This window comes from Etheostoma spectabile, chromosome 14 (genome assembly GCF_008692095.1).
Source record: "Etheostoma spectabile isolate EspeVRDwgs_2016 chromosome 14, UIUC_Espe_1.0, whole genome shotgun sequence".
Lineage (NCBI taxonomy): Eukaryota > Metazoa > Chordata > Actinopteri > Perciformes > Percidae > Etheostoma > Etheostoma spectabile.
Window position 1 is genome coordinate 54,884 of NC_045746.1, and position 19,400 is coordinate 74,283.

The following is a 19,400-nucleotide window of genomic DNA, read 5'->3' on the forward strand; positions in this document are numbered from 1 at the left end:
ATCGTCATCAGACTTACTTATTGATGTACGCACACAGTAGCATCCACAAAGGAAAAGGAAAGTGTGAAAACGTTACAGGTTAACGCCTTTTCTCTCTCGCTCGAGACCACTGTGTCCAAGCCGAGGCGCAGAGCATGACCTTACCGCATGCTGATACGTTACGAGGCCAGGTAGAGCGAGCTATTATACTGACAGGGAGAGAGACTACCACTACAAGTAGGTTGCACGTAAGGGAAAGAAGTTGCTTCCACTTAAGGGGCAGCACAGCGCAAAGCCCAATGCAGGTGTCTTTGCTAGTTTAAGACCAACGCAGTTGTCAATTTCCCGTGCACTACGATTAGTGTGTGTCTGACAGGGTGGGGTGTGTGGCATCACAATGGTGGCTCTCCATCGTGATGCCATCCACAATGTGGATTTCTCTTGTAAACAAACATGTTTACATTCAGTGTTTCTCGCCATAGCTTTATTTATGTACTTGAGGCCTAAAAAATACTGTATGCTGATCGCATTTACTCCCTCTTAAAAAAAATTTGCAGAGACAATTTTTTAAATACTTTGATATAAGGTTGCTCCGATCAGGTTTTTTGGGGCTCGATCACCAATCACTGGGTCCTTATGAAAGCCTTCAATTTATCGTACAGCATTATTTATTGATGGAATTATTCTTCTAACAACATTGTGTATTAAAAAATTAAGACATGAGAAAGATTGACAGTATTTATTGGCAGGCAACATTTTTCCACCTATTTCATTCTCTGAAAGAACAAACGAATATCATCGGTAGTCGATCGCCATTGACTGATATTCCTTAAACCCCGCCTTATGTGATTGAAGCTTCAGTATTGTTGTCTTGCTAAGCTCAAATGTCCATGTATGTTTTCAACTATGTTTGATTCTGTACCATTATGTGTTGGGGGGGGGGGGGGGGGGGGGGGGGGGGTGTTGTGTTATAATGTGTTGTGTTATTATGACAGGTGTTTCTAATATTTTCTCCAACCCATTTATATCAGTAAGTTTGGCCAAATAATAGGAACACATCTCTAGTTTTAGCTAGGTGTAACTAATAAACTGGGGACTAGGTCTTGCCACATAGGAGAGGGAAGGACTGAGAAGGAAAGAAGAGCAAAACAGACAGGAGTGGAATGTATTTTGTCAGGGTTGCGATGCATTAAACTTTCAGTATGCAGCTATTTGTTTAAGATGTCACAGATGACATTTAGCTCTCACCGACACCCAGGGTCTCTGTCTCACATTGTTTTTTCCATACAAGAATAAAAGCACATTAAAATTGGCAGACACATACACAAAATCAGGGACTGTCACAGGTGAACACACACACACACACACACACACGCGCACACTGTTAAACGTGCACATAAAACAGACACACCCACTCTGTGAGAATAAAAGAAAGAAGGACAGGGAGGGTGAACGAATGAGAACTAATACAATAAATCACAACTTTAAGAGTTTGTTGTTATGGTTGATAATTTAGAAACCCTGTTTAATGACCAAATGAGAAAACAGGGACACTAGACTCACTTATCAATACTGCTCTGGAGTCAGACAGCGAGAGAGACGGAGAGTCTTTGTTTCCATTCTGTTGCATTTCCTTTTGATTTGTCATTTAGTTGAACATGTCTTACCTCTTTCTATGCCCTCTCTCTAACTGGATGTTTAAAAGTAATTCACACTTTCTTTCTGTTGGGACAAGAGAGTGGTACAGTATACGTAGCTTCCACTCTAAAACCACAGGATCTGTGTTGCTAAAGTGTTCCTGAGCAGAGCAAAAACAGGGATGCTGTAATGTAGTCCCCCCTGTCGTCTAGCAAGACAAGCAAACAGAATTTATCCAGTAGGATAAAGAAAGTATCACCTTAACAGTATTACCGTTGTTGTTGCCGTAACTATTCTGCAATAGCCAAGGTATTATATATTATGTCACCTTCTGACATAAGTTAAAGGGGGTCAGTAGTCGGGGTCAGACGGTATCAATAATGGGAAGAGAAGAATCACAGTGTAACAAGAATCAAAAACATGCTAGCAATATTTTGATCAATCACTGCCTTCTCTCTTCATGTCTCCTTCTAGTGATCTACCATTAAATGACTCTTCTGCCCTAATTGGTCTAAATGTTGGGCTGTTAGTTGAGTGGCAGGCAGCATCTGTTCTTTGATTTGTGGACAGATGGTGGGAGGAGCTGAAGGTCAGCATGAATTCTCTGTGTGTGTGTGTGTGTGTGTGTGTGTGTGTGTGTGTGTGTGTGTGTGTGTGTGAACGCTATGACTGTCTAAAATGTAATGCTGGCAAGCAGAAGAGGCCAACCAATATGTTTCTAACAAGGTTTAAAGGATTGATTAAATAATATTTTAGCGAGGGAAGAAAACTGATGGGAACGATACATACAAAGGAAAGCCCAGTTACAAGGGCAGTTAGATGAGTCATAATCAGTGTTGGGAGTAACACGTTACAGTAATGTATTCCTTTTTGCTGTAAAGCAGTAATATAACGCATTACTAATACAATTTTGTTAATACACCTGTTACAATCTCAGTAACGAGATTGACGCATTTAACCCAACATTTAGTGGCGTTTGTTTTTTTAAGAATTAACCAACACTGCGCAACATTTCGGCACAGAGAAAAAAAGTCTGCGAGTGTTATTTCCTGTTGCTGGATTAGTGGTTGAAATGAGTGCAGCGACATGGACGTTGTTTTCAGGAGTTGTTTACGCTGCGTTGAAGCAAACTGTCACGTCACTGTTCTCATGGTCAGAGCCAGAAGACGATATGCTAGGGACATCTGTGTCCTGTCAATGCCGACAGCAATGTGACCGTGCAACTGGCAGATGACAACATGTCAGGAATTAATGTTTAGTCTTGCTACACGTGATATCATTAAATTCTATCAGCGGGGAAAAGTAACTATACCGTAGGCTACTTCAATTCAATTGTGAAAGGTGCTTTTAATCGAGTATTTTAATTTAATCCTACTTGTTAGGCTACTTCTAGTGTATTGTACATTTTACCTATTTTAATTTTATAGCTTTAGTTACATTGCACCTTCAGATTAATAATACAAAATTATATGAATAAATTATGATGTATTAAAGTGGATAAAGATGAGATTTTGTTAATCCTGTGGTGAAATTCACATGCTACCTGTCAAACTTCAGCTTTTATTTTGGTGTAAGTAACTCAATAGTAATGCAAACATAGTGTAAAGTATTACAATTCAGAAACAGTAATATATCTAATTACTCTCAAATGACAGTAACTAGTAATCAATAATGTATTACATTTTGGAAATAACTTGCCCAACACTGGTCATGATAAGTTAAATGTGGGTATTTGTCTGCTTTAAATATGGTCTGACAGTCATTGTCTTAATACATTTTACAACAAGACACAAACAACAAGACAAAGCTGGCAGCACACCTCAAAAGATACAAAACCTGAATACCTGAGGGGTCCTACATCAGCAGACAGTGGTCACAAGTTAAAGCTCACAGACAGGGACATTGTAGTTGTCGCATTGCCAGACCTTCCTTCACAGCTCTGCGGAGGAGGGTCTGGCTAGTCCACACAGCATTTCGGGATGGGAGATAAACATGCTCTGGTTTATTGGTATTTCTTTAAACCAATCACAATCGTCTTGGGCGTTGCTAAGCGCCAGCTGCTGCAAAATAGCCTCGGCAAGGAACTTGTTTTGGTGCTACATACGTACATTCAAAAGTTGTTCTAGTCGTGCAACAGAAAAGATTGGACAGATAGTCTAGCTAGCTTTCTGGATTTACCCTGCAGACATCTGAGAAAAAGTTAACCATAGTTCTCATAAATCAAACGGAGTTTAAAATGCCAACAGCAAGTAAGCCCAAGGCAAACACTAGAACTGTCATAGCCCACGCCATTGAATGTTTTCATTTTAAATAATATAATTATTCCGTTTTTGTTAATGCTTTGTTTTCCTCCTGCCCTGACTTTCTCTAAATACTTATTCTGCACATTCCTATTTTATTGTAATTCTAGAATAACATAAAGAAAACCAACTACTCTGCTCGGCCTCTCCTCTGCAGCCAGGTTGAAGCATTTAAAGAATGGCTGTACAGCGCATTGAGACGATGAATGAAACATTGTGTGTTGACTGTTGAACTGAAAATGCTGAGGGGACTTGTTGTTTTGATAAAATCTGAGAATGTAATCATTTGCACCGGGATTATATTTACCATTTAGTTCACTTGCCAAAATAAAAATGAAAAAATGTATTACAATGTTTCAGCATTTGTTTCATGCCTTTTAAGTTTTACACTGCAACTTTTACGCTGCTTACAACTCAGAACAGCATCAGATAGAACCAAAATAGTTTGTTTTTTTAAAACTGATTTATTTCCAGGAGTTGCTCATAAATACCTCAGAAATTTAGTGTTGACTGAACTAAACTGGACGACAATGACTGGCGTATTACTGCATTGGGTGGCAGCTAAAATAGCACGTTACTGTACACTGTTAACCCTTGTGTTGTCTTCCCGAAAACACTTTTGTTGATGTTTTTAACTTTTTCTTACGTATATGTCCCATTTTTCAATACTTTTGACTCTTTTTTTCCCCAATGTTTGTCACTTTTTTTGACGTTTTACGTAACATTAACTTATTAACAAAAGGATACAGACGCTCTAGGGCATTGGATTCAGCGGTTATAGTACCCCCTGGCAGTGCTAGTGGTAAAAGCAACAACTAAATTGAATCATCTCAGTGATCATCTAAACAAATCAATTCTATCCATTCTGATCAACAAAAAGCTGGTATTTTTAATAGGAATGCAATAGTACATTGTCACATTCTAGGTGTAAAGAGATTAAAACCCGTATTTGTGAATATCACATATAATAACTTATTCTGTATCCAGATTGGGTTAAGTTTGGCAACAAGAAGGATGCCTTCAGCTCACATGTCTGCTGCATGGTCGAGTAGCAGCCAAGGAATATGAGATGTTTTACAAGACCAGATGGTGCAAACACTGTTCTCTAAATGCATAATTTTCCATACACACTGCTAAATTAACTCGAAAAATAATTTCCTAAACAACTAGATTAGGTCAGACGTCTTTCCTGGAAATTGTTATGGTAGATTTCTGTGTCATTTGCGCTTCAGTGAACTGCAGGCTGCCCTCAAAGAACAGTCCAAAATCTTGTAATCACAGTGCAGGACTGAAGCATCATCAAAGGCAGATGGTGGTCCTACATCTTGTTTAACCAAAAGAAATACAAACATATATCAATCAAATTGGGCAAATGAGCTGACTAATTCCATATGACTAAAACAGACCATTATACCGTGAAAGCCAGAACATCAGTAGTGAATATACATTGCATGGCACTTCTTCTAAACAAAGGTAATGGAGAAGGAGATCAGATTTGGAACAGAACAACATACAAGCCTCCATGCCTACATGCTCCCCCCCCCTCCAAGAGAAACCACAGCATCACCAACTTTTCAGCAAATACCCCAAAACTTCACATTTACTTTAACGCATCCAAGCCCTTCATTGGCCATAGAAATTATTACCTTTGTCCATCGAGTGCAAAAGAGGAAATACTGTTAGAGTCACAAAGTCTGCAGATGGAGGAGGTTGGGGTGGTTTATTTGGTTCAACAAGACTTTGGACCTTGACACTTTCCTATTTCCTAAAGACAGTAAAGGTTTTTTTTAAGCATTACCATGGTCATTCTTAATGTAGTTATTTATTTATTATTTTAAAAGATTTTTTGGGGCATTTTAGGACTTAAATTCCACAGGAAAGATGAATCATGAAATGGGAGCGAGAGAAGGGGAATAACCTGCAGCAAGGGCAACAGGTTGGAGTCGAATTTGTAGGCCGCTGCGTCGAGTAGTACTATATATATGCGCCTACTCTACCAACTGAGCTAACCCAGAAACATTGTAGTTATTTTAACCCAAACCAGATCTTTTCTTTATACTTACCTAAGTCATTTATTGTCCCTAAACATAACCAAACGTTAACAATGGCTTTGTTGGCTCAAAAACCTGTTAAATTGGTTTTGGAATGCACTGACAAATTATGTTGTCCTGACAAAAAGGGGCGTAAGATAAGAAAAGCCTTATATGTGTGTCTTAGATAGGCATTTACAAAACATATTTCTTTCTAATTTCAAGGACTTTGTGCTCCAAAGGGAGGGCACATTAACTCACAGCTGTGGACACACAATTTCTATCTACAAATATAGGTTGTGTGGGAAGCAAGTGTAATTTCTTTGCAACTTGATCCTTAACATAAGATTGTAAGAATCACATTCCTTCCTAACCCATTTTTTTCTTTGCATTGCTTGTATGTACATTGTTGCTGGATTGCATCCAAAAGTTTCATTGAGTTCTGCTCACATTGTTGCTAATGCCATTACTAGTTTTGCAGATCTGATGGAAATGGATGTTTGTAAGATTCTATTCTTATGGATCCAGAACTGTTTCTTAAAGTGCTCATATGATGCTTTTTGGCTTTTTCCCTTTCCTTATATATCTTTTGTGCGCATGTAATAGGTGCAAAAAGTGAAAAAGCCCAAATTCCATCACAAAGGGACATACCATCTCCAACAGAAAACATTGTTCACAAACGGCTCCAAACAGCTCTATTGTAGTCCAGCCTTTACGTGACAAAACGTAACAAACGTGCGTCACTTTGTAACACACGTTATAATGCTTACCTAGCTACTGCACATGTGCGACTCCCAACAAAGATGGAACAGAAGTGAGATGCCTCACTCTGTAGCTAAAACAGAGAGCTCCAGACACAGGGTGAAAAGAGGAGCTGCAGCAATGTTTAGCATAAGAAAGATAAGGTGTTTTTTGAAACTGAAACCATGTAAACCTACGCTGATTTAACCTCTAAATACAATTAGGAACCTGAAAAAAAGCATAATATGAGCACTTTAAAGCATTGTGGCATCGTGGTGAAAGTGACATTAAGTCCACAGGTGAAATTCCATCCTCTTTGCAGAATGGCACACAGTGCAGCTGCGGAGGAAGTTTGATGATTGCCCAGTACTTATCAGACCAGGAAGAAATTTATTTTAAAAAAGTATGCTGGATCATTTGTGTACACATGTTTAACAGGCTTCCTCCTGTCTATTCATTCATTCATGGCAGGGGAACTGAAGTATTAAAGGTATGGAAGGAGTGATGAGGGAGAAGGAGGGGTAGCTATATATATTCTGCTTTACAGCATATGGGGCAAGAGGTTGATGGATGGGTGGGTGGATGTAGATAAGCGAGCAGGAGGGATGGATGAATACAGCCTGAAGAGAGAGGAGAGGAGAGGATGATGTAGATGGCCCATAATCCTTAGAGGTTGACAGCACACTGGGTCTTCTGTGATTGAAGTGTGTGTGTGTGTGTGTGTGTGTGTACGGATCTGATAGTGATCTGCCTATCAAAGTAATGCAGGAAAGGAATGGAGTTATGGGACAGAAGGAAACGAAGAGGGGGAAGAAACTGTGAGTGGAAAAGAGAATAGAAAAAAGATGAGGCCAGAAAAGCCATTAAACATAAAATCAATCAACAGAAAGATAGAAAGTGTGAGAGACGGAGAGTGAAATGCAGAGAGAGTAAGATCTTAAAGAAAGACACAGTGAGACGGAGAAGGATAAAGAAGGAATCCTCAGATGACTGCGATATTGATGACAGCACAGTGGGGAAGAGGGGATGAATGGATGCAAGAGAGGGAAGGCAGGATCAGGGGGCTAATAACGAGTGATCAAAGCACCCTAGGCCATAAGAGAGAAAGAGCAAGGGAGGGTGAGATGGGGAGAGTTAGGAAGGTGGATTGACAAGGAAGAAGAGTGGGAGAGTGAGAGGCAAGGATGGATGAGGAAGAGAAACAGGAGCATAGATGGGAGAACAGAGGGAGTGAGGAGGAGGATGAGGAGAAAGAGAGTAAAGGAGGAGATTTGCTGTTTTACTGTAAAAATAATTTTGATGCAGAAAAGAAGTGGAGGGGTGTAGCGAGCAGAGACTAGTAGGAAAGCTAAAAGAGAAGTGGTGCTACAACAGCTAGAGAGAGAGAGAGAGAGAGAGAGAGAGAGAGAGAGAAAGAGAGAGATGGAAAGGCAAAAAAGAGCAACACCAACTCACTGATGTGATAAGAAATGAAGGCAACATGGTCAACACTTCCTCTCTCGTTCCCTCTCTCTTCCTCTCAGACACTTACAGAGTCACACTCAGACTAACATCTAGCACCCTCCTCCACACACACTTTCCCTCCTCCTGTGGGTCAGTGTACTGGGGCATGAGCATCATGTTGTGAGTTCAGCCTCTCCAGGTTGCCATCTAAAATAAAAGCAGAAAACAGAACCCAGTAGAACAGTGCAGCCAGATAGCAGAACCCTCACATATCTATAGATTTACCCATTATTAGGGATGAGCGAGTACAGCATTATCTGTATCTGTATCTGTATCTGTTACCACATGAATTATTGTATCCGGATCCGTACTCGGACTGGGGGGGCCTAAACCGGAAGTGGTCAGATTTAACCCGGAAGTGGGTCGGGTTCCTTGAAATGTGCGGGGTTTAACCGGTATGTTATTTAAGCATGCAATTGATATGAGTTGATCAAAAATTGTTAATTATTGCTGATTTGAAAACTTTTACATGACAGCATCGAGCTTCAGATCGATGGTGTTTTCATGGTAACAAACAAACTATATACAGAACGTTTTGCAACAATGAATACTTCACATGCGGTTGCAATTATGAAGTAAAATGTAATGAACAAGAGTTTTCATACTCAATATAACTTTCTTTTTTTAACTTTTTATTTTTTTATGATCAGTGTGGGTTTTTTTTGGTTCTTTTTTATTTGTGTGTGTGTGTGTGTGTGTGTGTGTGTAAGTAAGAGAGAGACACAGAGAGAGAGGGGGCGGGGGGCAGCTGACAGAAAAAAAAAACAGGTTTATCTACCAAATATCTGTCACTTCAATATCACTCATCTTGTAGTTTCATATTGCCAGACCTACCTCCACAGCGCTGCGAAGGAGGGTCTGGCGAGTCCACACAGCATTCCGGGATGGGAGAAAAACGTGCTCTGGTGTATTGGCATTTCTTTTAACCAATCACAATTGTCTTAGGGCGGCGCTGAGCGCCACATGGAGTTACAGCGCCTTTGCAAAATAGCCTCGGGAAGTAACATATGTATGTTCAAAAGTTGTTTTATTTGTGCTACAGAAAACTCAGATTGGACAGATAGTCTAGCTAGCTGTCGTGATTAACCCTGCAGAGATCTGAGGAGCAGTCAACCATAGTCCTCAAAAATCCCCCGAGTTAAAAATTCTAACACAAAGAAAGGGGAAGGTATTGGACATCCGTCCGAAATGAAAAACATCCAATGGAATTTCCGGTGGCACCTGAACTATCCCTGAAGTCGGACGTCATGGATATAGACTACTCATCGTGTAATTATTATAAAAACAATAACATTCATTTTTGTCCTAATTTTAAGCATTCTACATGTATGCCTTGTGTCTTCAGTGACCTCAGTGCCCATCAGTTTTCAGCCACAGATAAATTTAGTTGCTTATTGGATTTAAAGATTTCTGCTATAAGCTGATCAAGCTTGTATATAATGAAATTTCATCCTCCAACTCAGTTCAAAAAGTGTAGTATTCCAAAATGAAAAGATCTTTTATTGAATACTCTATGCGTAAAAAAGAGAGCCCACAGTATGTTTGAATCAAAATGAAACATGGACACATGACGTGATTTGAATTGTAAGAGGGACATATTCCTTTAATTTTATACTGTGTAAAAAAGGAAAGGGATGGGACCAGAAAATGATGTGTGGTAGACACAGTAATATTTAACACTGTCACACAGATGTCCCATTATGATTGATGGAGCAGGAGCAAGCGGTATCCAAAATTAGCAGGTGCAGCATGGAAAGCTGACTGGTTCCATGTCATGTCTGATGCACGCACATTTAACAGAAGGTAATCAGTGTTAGCTGTAGGTATGTGGACTTCTCCCCCTCCCCCTGAGATCGTTCAACAAATGTCACTTTTTATTAGAGCAGCTGCTCCTGAAGCGGTCTCTGCACAGCCGTGCCGTTACTAGATGACACACAACAGAATTAGAGAGGATCCTAATTGCATCATGTGTCACCTAAGATTATCACATGGAGTCCTTACATGGCTTTTGGGTTTTCTTCCAGAAACATCAGCATTGAGGTCGGCTTATTTTAAAAGTAATGATAAAAAGTTATTTTATGCTTTAGGTCAAAGTAATGGATTTTAATTGACACAAAGCCAGAGCACATCATGACTGAAAGCTAGGGGCGGGATGTCTGGGCACCTCACGATTGGGTTTGATTCTGATTCAGAACCGACAATTGATGCATCTCGATCACATATACAATATTTGTCAAACAGACATTTGCCTAAAATATGCTTGTGAAAGTCACCTTCTTTCACAGTAGTCTTCCATGTCAGAGGTTCAGTCATGTTTAAAGGTGGATAATTGAAACATGAAACATGAGGTGGTCAGACGTAATGTGATAAAGCAGATGAACAGCCTTTTTGTGTTTAATTCTTTTATTTATGTCCAATTAGATCATGTATTTGATTATGATCATGTATATACTGTATACAAAACATTTTTTTTCCTTTTGGCCATATATAAATTTTTAGGGCTGGGCAATATAGCGATGTTATATCAATATCGCGATATGAGACTAGATATCGTCTTAGATTTTGGATATCCTAATATGGTAAGTTTGGTCTTTTCCTGGTTTTACAAACTACATTACAGTAAAATTATGTAATTTTCTGAATGTACCAGACTATTCCAGCTGTTGTATTTTTTACCTTTACCCACTAAGTCATTAAATCATTTCTGGTGATTATTTATTAAAAATCTCATTGGGTAAATAACAGTTTGTTAAAGCACCAATAGTCAACCATACAATATCGACATTGAGGTATTTGGTCAAGAATATTGTGATATTTGATTTACTCTGTATCGCCCAGCCTTAATATATGTAAAATAAATATAGTGAATTGCAATGTATCTTAGAATCAAATTTTTCCCCCACCCCGACTGTCAAGTTCACCAAAGGTCCACTGCACATAAGAGTGCTGGTCACTTGTTTAGTCATCTTTTTCATTTTAAATTAAATTGCTCTTCTTTTATAAGAGCCGCACATCAGAGCACCTTGAGACCTCACCACCTGTCTGTCAAGTTTTACTGGCTCATCAAGCTCGAGGACCAGAAGAGGTGGGTGGGTGTGTGTGTGTGTGCGGGTGCGGGTGCGTGCGGGTGCGTTTCCACCAGTGTGGACCTGTTGTCATGATAGACCTGTGACAGCTGTCATCCTGCAAGCAGCACTCCCATGCTGTGGACACTCACTCACTTCAGACAGACAAACACACACACACACACACACAGACACAGACTGCATCATTGCTCTCCTGCAAATGTAATGGGGTCTCAGCAGGGTTTGGTTCAGGGTGTAGGATCATTTACACAAATCTCCTTAACTGTCTAGCTGTGGAATGAATGTCAGTATGAATAAGTGAATGGTCTGTCTGTCAGTGTCTGCCTGCCTGCCTGCTTGCCTGTCTGTCTGTCTGCCTGCCTGTCTGCCTGTCTGTCTGTTGGACTGACTCAGTGGCTGATATTAATCTATTTGAATGAAGGAATCAATATTTAATAAATATTGCATTTTTGTACTTTATTACACATCAGCACCTGTAGTTTGGGACAATGCACGTCTTGTCACCAGCTTCTGTCAACGCATTTTGACACGAGTATCTTTCCTTCAAAGACAAACAAATGAAATGTTTGTTTTGTTCTTAACTTCGCGCTCTAATCTATCTGTATCCTAAAATTCATTTCAAACCACTTATTTTGTTTCATCCTTTTTCTTGTTTTCTATCTGACATAGTTTGTACCAGTCTTTTGCCTATTTCAATTTTGTTATGTTTGTCTTTGTTTGAGCCTATGTATTTCCTGTCTCTACTCTGTGCACTCTGTTCAATCCAATTTTGAATATCTCTTCTAATATGTTTGTATTCATTTCTATTGGTTATCGTCTGTTGCTCAATGTGAGTCTGGGACCACTCCTTTACCCCTCCTGTGGGCTGTGGGTGGAGTCAGGCTGGTCCATACCTTATCTCTGTCATCTGTACATGCATTCCCTAAGGCAGCACTGCCTGGGTGAGCCTAAAGGGTATGCATGCATACCTGACAGCATCTGTCTACAGTCTTATAAAGGATGTGTCTTTTTCATCTTATCAGTGAGTGCAGTTTAAGGAAAACACACATCTGGTGTTTCTCTGTCTTCTCTAAATGCTGATGATATCAACACGTAATGTGTTGCAGTGTAATATAAATCACATGTCATTCCAAATTGCACTCACTGGTGTGTAAGAAAATACATCTCTGCTCTAAGAGTGTGTTACATACAGTACTGCCACTTTAATGTATAACTATAAATTATACAGGTATAATTCATGCCATGTTTACAGTTGGACTTGTACGCTCTGAAAAAAGGTTCAACATTGTGTCTTTTATCACTGGGGCAGTAACTACTTGGCTGGGCTTGATTTGCTTTGGATAAATACCAACATCCCTTTTTTTAAAAGGGTGTATTTCAAAAAATTGGGTATAAAAACAACATATTCACTCTGTGTTTTGAGAAGTGAAATGAGCACAGCCCTCTTCCATATCTTGAAATACAACCAATGTCCCAGTGACACAAAAAGGTCCAATGTAGTATGTTTTTTCTCTGTGAGTGTATCTGTATAAATTATGTGTATAATTTATGCCGTGTGCACAGCGCAATCCATGTGTCTTTATCTGTTACACAGTAATCAGTACTACTATCAATTATGAATAATACTATCAATTAGATGTGATGAAAATTTCTGAAAAAATTGGCAAGCTTCTCATCACATCTGGTCTATTTTTTGTGAAACTAATTCAGGACTAATTGATAAACTGACATTTAACCAGCCAATTGGGAAACAGAATCTAAAGTTCCTTGGTGGTGATTGGAGGAGACAAGAGCAAAGGTCTGTGATTGGAGAAAAGGACAACTTACCTTTTTATTGGAGGAGAGGACAGCAACTCTGAGTAAGACAGGAACTGCAGCCTAACCTCTAAACCCCACCGGTGATTCTAACTAGCTAAAATAAAACAGCATAATCCTACAAAATCTACTGGCTTAATGGCAGATAACTGATAGTCCATAAAATAAGGACTGTTTGTATATTGCCATGCATATGCTATTTTTCATATCTACTTCATATCTGAAGTGTGATGTAAGAGCTCCATATATTTTTACTATAGTGTTTGTTAATATGACTTGATAGTTTTTGTAATGAGAAAGTCATTCATTTATAACATCCAAGCTGCAAAATAACATTAGGAGTTGAGAGCAAAGATTGTACCTGTAATATAATAAATTTAAAGTAACTAAGAAAAATCACCTCTATAGAGGGAGAGACGTGGGGAGTTGAGCTGGCTGACCTGTAGTCTACTTAAGATGTTGATAAATAAAGCCAAGTCTACTGAGAATTTGATCTTAATTGCTAATTTGGTTATAATTTTAAATCAATACATTTGGTAATTGACCTGGCCCATCTTAAATAGCTGTGATAATCAAAATAATCTATCCAAAAAGCAAGAAATTGAATTAAAAAAGAAAAGTCCGCCCCTCAGTCCCTCCTCCTCTCCCTAACCCAGGTTTTCTATTTGTCACTCTGATTTGATTGACAGCTGAGGACACATGTGGGGGCACTGTGAGGGGCGGCAGTGGGGTGGTGACCAGTCCCGGTTACCCCGGCAACTATGGTAACCAGGCCGACTGTACTTGGATCCTATTGGCCGAACCTGGAGACACCATCTCTGTCATCTTTACAGACTTCCAGACAGAGGAGAAGTATGACTACCTGGAAGTTGAGGGATCTGAACCACCCACCATTTGGTGAGTCCCTTTATCAATTAATGCATTCATTAATTTGTGTGTGTGTGTGTGTGTGTGTGTGTGTGTGTGTGTGTGTGTGTGTGTGTGTGTGTGTGTGTCACAGGCATTATGTTGCAGAGAAACAAGATAATGTGGATATGCAGAACTGTCTGTTTGTCTGTGTCAGATTTAGTATTTCTGCTTTTAGAACAACTTATGAATTGCAGTGGAGAGATGAGTCACTATTTAGTGTTAAATTGTAGAAGGGTTCAGAACATCCTTCCAGTTGTAAAAGACATACAATTATCCAGATGGTGAAAATGAAAAATATGTGTACTGTACAAAAGAATTTAGGGTTGGATATTAAAGTTTAAACCGGGTGGCCTGATTGTTAAAAATAATGTGTGATTATCCATTATTTCTTGGCAGAAATGCAGGTAGGTTAAAGTTGACTATCCAAACAAAGTGGTAGAGCATCACAAAGCCCACACTCTGCAGTAGGTAACAATGTGGTAAACAGTATAATAGAGGTACAATAGAACTCCACTGTACTTAGGGTGGTTGTGACATATGTGACTATGGTTGAAATCCATACTTTTAAAAAAAGGGAAAGGATGCAGTTTACATTTCTGCTAAGATAGTGTAGTCACAGAGAGGCTGAGTTAATGGAACAATTTAACCACACTTGGAGTTCAGTAATAAAAAGTTAGAACAGGTAATAAAAATAAGTTAGACCTGAAGTAAGAACAGGTAATAAAGTGAAAATGTTATTGCAGATATAAAGTACAGTTTTTATCTCTTGTTCTTGAAGTAAAGTCATTTTCTCCATGTAAAAAATAAATAAATAAAATATTGAAGTGTGTGTGTGTGTGTGTGTGTGTGTGTGTGTGTTCATGTCTAAATAAGCCTCAAAATTTAGAGATGAATTAATTGATCTGTGCTAGTTACTGTATACTTTTAACAGCTCTCCATGGTTTTCTATTATTTTCTCATGTGTTTATAGATGGTTCACTCAATATTTTATTGCGCTGGTTGCTTATTGATTGTTGGTAAATTAGGGTATTGACAAACCATTGCTGTTGCTGTAACCTATTTGAATCTTATAATGGTAACAGATATTAGTGTGTGTGTGTGCGTGTGTGTGTGTGTGTGTTACAAATACATGCGCGCGCGCACGCACGCACGCACATGTATTTGTGCATGTGTACTTGCAATCATGTTAAAAGAACCACAGCAATTCAATACTGCTACTCAACAACTGACAACTTTTATCTGTTGTTGGTAACTGATTGGGCTCTGCTGGTCACATTTCATTGTGTGCACTTATTCAATTGAAAAGTAATTTTGTTGTTTGTCATAAATGGCATAGTTAATCACTATTTGAAAAATAGCTGAATTGTGGTGTTATTCACTTTACATGATCGCAACATACATTAAATAAAATACCATTAATCATCAGAGAGAGATCAATAAGATAGTAATCATAATAATACTTTTATATTGGATTCCTTTTATTTTACTTACGTTTATTTCACCTTCATTGCTGTCTTGACTTTGAAAATACTTTTTTTTTTGTCCTCGCCAAAATGGCAGTACATTTGAAAATATAGTACTATCCAGCATACAGTACATGCAAAAAGAGACAAAGTAAAGTAGGTTGGAGGTTAATCATCAGCAGTAATATGTTCTAATAAGACAATTTTTCCTCCAGTTTGAATGTCTTATACAATTATTTGTGGTTTGGCAAACATATCAGCATTAATGAACTCAGTCCAGATAACTTCTATGTTCTTTCAATTTATTTGAAAAACATTTCAATTTAACAGGCCATTCAGAAAATTTGTGTCAAGCTTTCATTTTGAATTGGGGGCAAATACAAAATCTTCAAAACTGAAGTGAAATTAATTTACCACCAGAATGTATTGCTTAGAGTTAGGCCTGGGGGTAATGTGGTGGCGTCCAGAAGACATTACTGGTGTCTTGACTCATGTCATTTACTGCTGTGTAGTTATTTACTTGCTGAATTAACTCACTGTGATCAGTTTTTCTAGTATCAAGGATCTTGTCCAGCAGCTAGGCTCCTAATATGGTAGTAGTTTTGTATTGAGCAACGGCATTCAGACGTACAGCCTTAAGAAAAACGGATACCAACTTGCCCTTACATTTTTGAAACACTAAACAGTATAATACAAACATAAGAATAAATGTTGAATAATTATTCAATGTAAGAGGCTGTAGGGATGGTTTTGGGAGGAGAGAGGGTGGGATTTTAAATTATTCTATATAAATAACATAATCTTAAGTAAATAGGATAAATAGGTTTGGAATTATTTTTACAACTGAAATAAAAATGTTGTAATTACAGAGGGAAAGTACCGAAAAAAGTACCGTTGGGTACCGAACCAAATATCTGGTACTGGTATCGGTACTGATATTGGTTCAGATGCAAAAGGTACCTAACCCTACTTGTGAGTTTATCATGTAACAGCGAATTAGACTATGTAGTAATAATTTGGCATTGTTTGCATGCCAAAGTCTACCTAATCCTTTTTCCTGTCCAGGTGCATTCCCTCATGGCCGCTGTTTGCCTTCTTTCAGTTGGATACTTCCATATCAGAAAGCATGTATCATCACCTGTTTCCCCTTTTCCAGCTCTAGAAGGAGATGGTCTTGATTAGAAAATAAATTTAAAAAAAAATTGTAGTTTGTTTCAATGTAAAGATTGGCGACCAACCACTGAAGCCCCATGACCACAGCACAAAAAACACACTAACACTCACAAACATCTGGCTTTTGTCTCATGTGGGAAAGGTTACAATCAACATTTATTCCCGGGACAAATTACTCTGCAGTAGTCACGGGAATTTTTCAGCTCTAGCTTCGATCGAAAGTGATGGAGACATGACACCCATGTGGGCACCCTAATTTTAGCTCCTTTTCCTTTTTCCGCGGTACTATGACTCTTTTTTTTAAAATCTCAGCCACAAATTCTGTACATTTCTATGCAAGCAGTGCTCAAACGGTAGTGCTTATTGATTTTATTTCCCCGCCCAGCATAGTGACCAATGTACCGATTATCATACATACCGTTGGTATGTACACATACCAGTATTGGTATCGCCTCCGATACCGCCTAAAACATTGGGATAGGGAAGGTATTGGATCGTATTGGTACAATTGGTACGATCCGATACCAAGTAATAAAGCCCTAAAGAAAATCTACATTAAAATAGTTTATTTATGTTCTTTTTCAGTTATAACTGACTGTCAAACTGGATACTAAAAGAAATTTCTCCTGCTTTCATTGTTTGAGAGTTTAACTTGAGCCAGACCGACAACAGAGATATAATTCACATCACATCCATACAGGAATAGTAGTATACAGCTGTTAAAACATAATAAAATATATGACACACTGGTATCGGAACAGTACTCGGTATCAGCCAAAATGCAAGTTCAGGTATCAGGGTCGGTAACCGGAAGCAAAAAACGGTATCGGACCAAGCTCACAGACTGACTGGGAGCCTTAATCAATCAATAGTTGCAGTTAATACGTTCAAAACACATACACAGCGGGATATTTGTATGATTTAAACAGTTGTCCATGCAGAGTGGGGTCTCTGTGAGATATGTTGTTTGTGACGCTCAACATCACACAACAGACAAAAAAACTGAAAAGGCATACTCATCTAATAGCAATGAGGAAAGAGTCTATTGCCTATTTTTAGCTTGTTTTCCCATTAGAAAAAGTCTAGGATACATCCTTTTACATGTGTCATTGTCTTACCCTAAATACTTTATGCTTGTTTGCATGCAAGTACGTGCATTTGTAATCATGTGTGCATGTGTATTGATTTGATGTGTGATGGTGTGCTATGTAATGAGTGGCATCAATTCTCTTTCTCTGGCGTCAGTCGTATGTCCTCTTTGTCCCCATGGAAACTCCTGAAGCTTGATATTGACAAAAAGTCACTCTGTAAACAATACTGTTTCTATCTCCCTTCTCTATAAACAACCTGTATTTATCTCTCTCATCAGAATAATAATGATAATGGAAGAAAGAAACACATTGAAATGACATTTAAACAGTTGAGCAGGTAGCATACTAAATGCTTCAAAGTCCAACTTTACGATATACAGTATATCAGCAATTAAAGCAATAACAAAAATCTAAACCAAAGAAGTTACTATTTTGAGAGAGGAATGTGAAGCCCAATGTAATCTCTAATGTTAGAGGTATGGCAAAGGGAGATTCTGTGGAGGTGATCTTAAATACAGACTTGCACCAATGTGAATGCCTTTAGCATTGTTAGCACTTAGCGGACTGGGAATCAAGCCCAGCTGTTACTGTCTAAAATGGCAGTAATATGTTGTAATATGTCAGTCGTCTTTTCCTAGGAAATAATGTGTTCCAAAGGCCTATTGGAGGTAGCATGTGCATATTGGAAATATTGGCCAGGTTCTGTTTACCAAAAAAGATGTAAAATATAAAAAACACCTGTTGCTGTCTTTAGAACTTGTTCTGCAATGATTAAAGCCAATAACAATCATTTATTAGGTTTCCTAGCAATTTAATGGTGCTAGTAACTGTTTTTTCACTACTGTGAATCTACTGTATGCATGCAGCAGCCGTGGGTTTGATTCCGACCTGTGGCCCTTTGCTGCATGTCATTCCCCTAATCTCTCCCTTTCGAGTTTAAGCTCTCCTGTGCAAATAAAGGCCTACAAGTGTCCAAAAAAAAATATTTTAAAAAATACTTGCAATTAATTTGCACAGGAGTTTGGTCCCTTGTTTTGTGTCTGTCTGTTTACAGGGGGGCTAAAAAGTTTGGGCACCCCAGGTAAAAATTTCTATGAATGTGCATAAAGAAGCCAAGAAAAGATGGAAATATCTCCAAAAAGTAACAAAATAACAGAAAAAAAATAAAAAATGTCATCTGCAAAAGTTTGGGCACCTTGCAGAGTTTCTAGCATGCACCGCCCCCTTTGGAAAGCTGAGACCTGACAGTGTCATGGATTGTTCTCAATCATCGTCTGGAAAGACCAGGTGATGTCAATCTTAAGGTTTTAAATGCCCAGACTCATCTGACCTAGTCCCAACAACCAGCACCATGGGTTATTCTAAGCAGTTGTCTAGAAAACTGAAACTGAAAATAGTTGATGCTCACAAAGCAGGAGAAGGCTATAAGAAGATAGCAAAGGGTTTTCAGATGCCAACATCCTCTGTTTGGAATGCAATTAAGAAATGGCAGTCATCAGGAACAGTGGAAGTTAAAGCAAGATTTGGAAGACCAAGAAATCAGACAGAACAGCTCGCAGGATTGTGAGAAAAGCAAAACCCACGTTTGACTACACGATCCATCCAGAAAGACCTGGCAGACACTGGAGTTGTGGTGCACCACTCCACTATAAAGAGATACTTGTACAAATAT

The 19,400-nt window shown here is 38.7% G+C and overlaps 1 protein-coding gene across 1 annotated transcript in view; it reads left to right on the plus strand.

Annotated features, from left to right (window-relative positions):
* The window catches only part of LOC116701449 (CUB and sushi domain-containing protein 3), a gene marked incomplete at its 5' end in the record, with an annotated part of 211,419 nt that overhangs the window by 26,025 nt on the left and 165,994 nt on the right, over window positions 1-19,400 (plus strand). Inside the window, 1 exon segment of the mRNA XM_032535155.1 lies at window positions 13,782-13,989. Coding sequence (XP_032391046.1) covers window positions 13,782-13,989 — 208 coding nt within the window.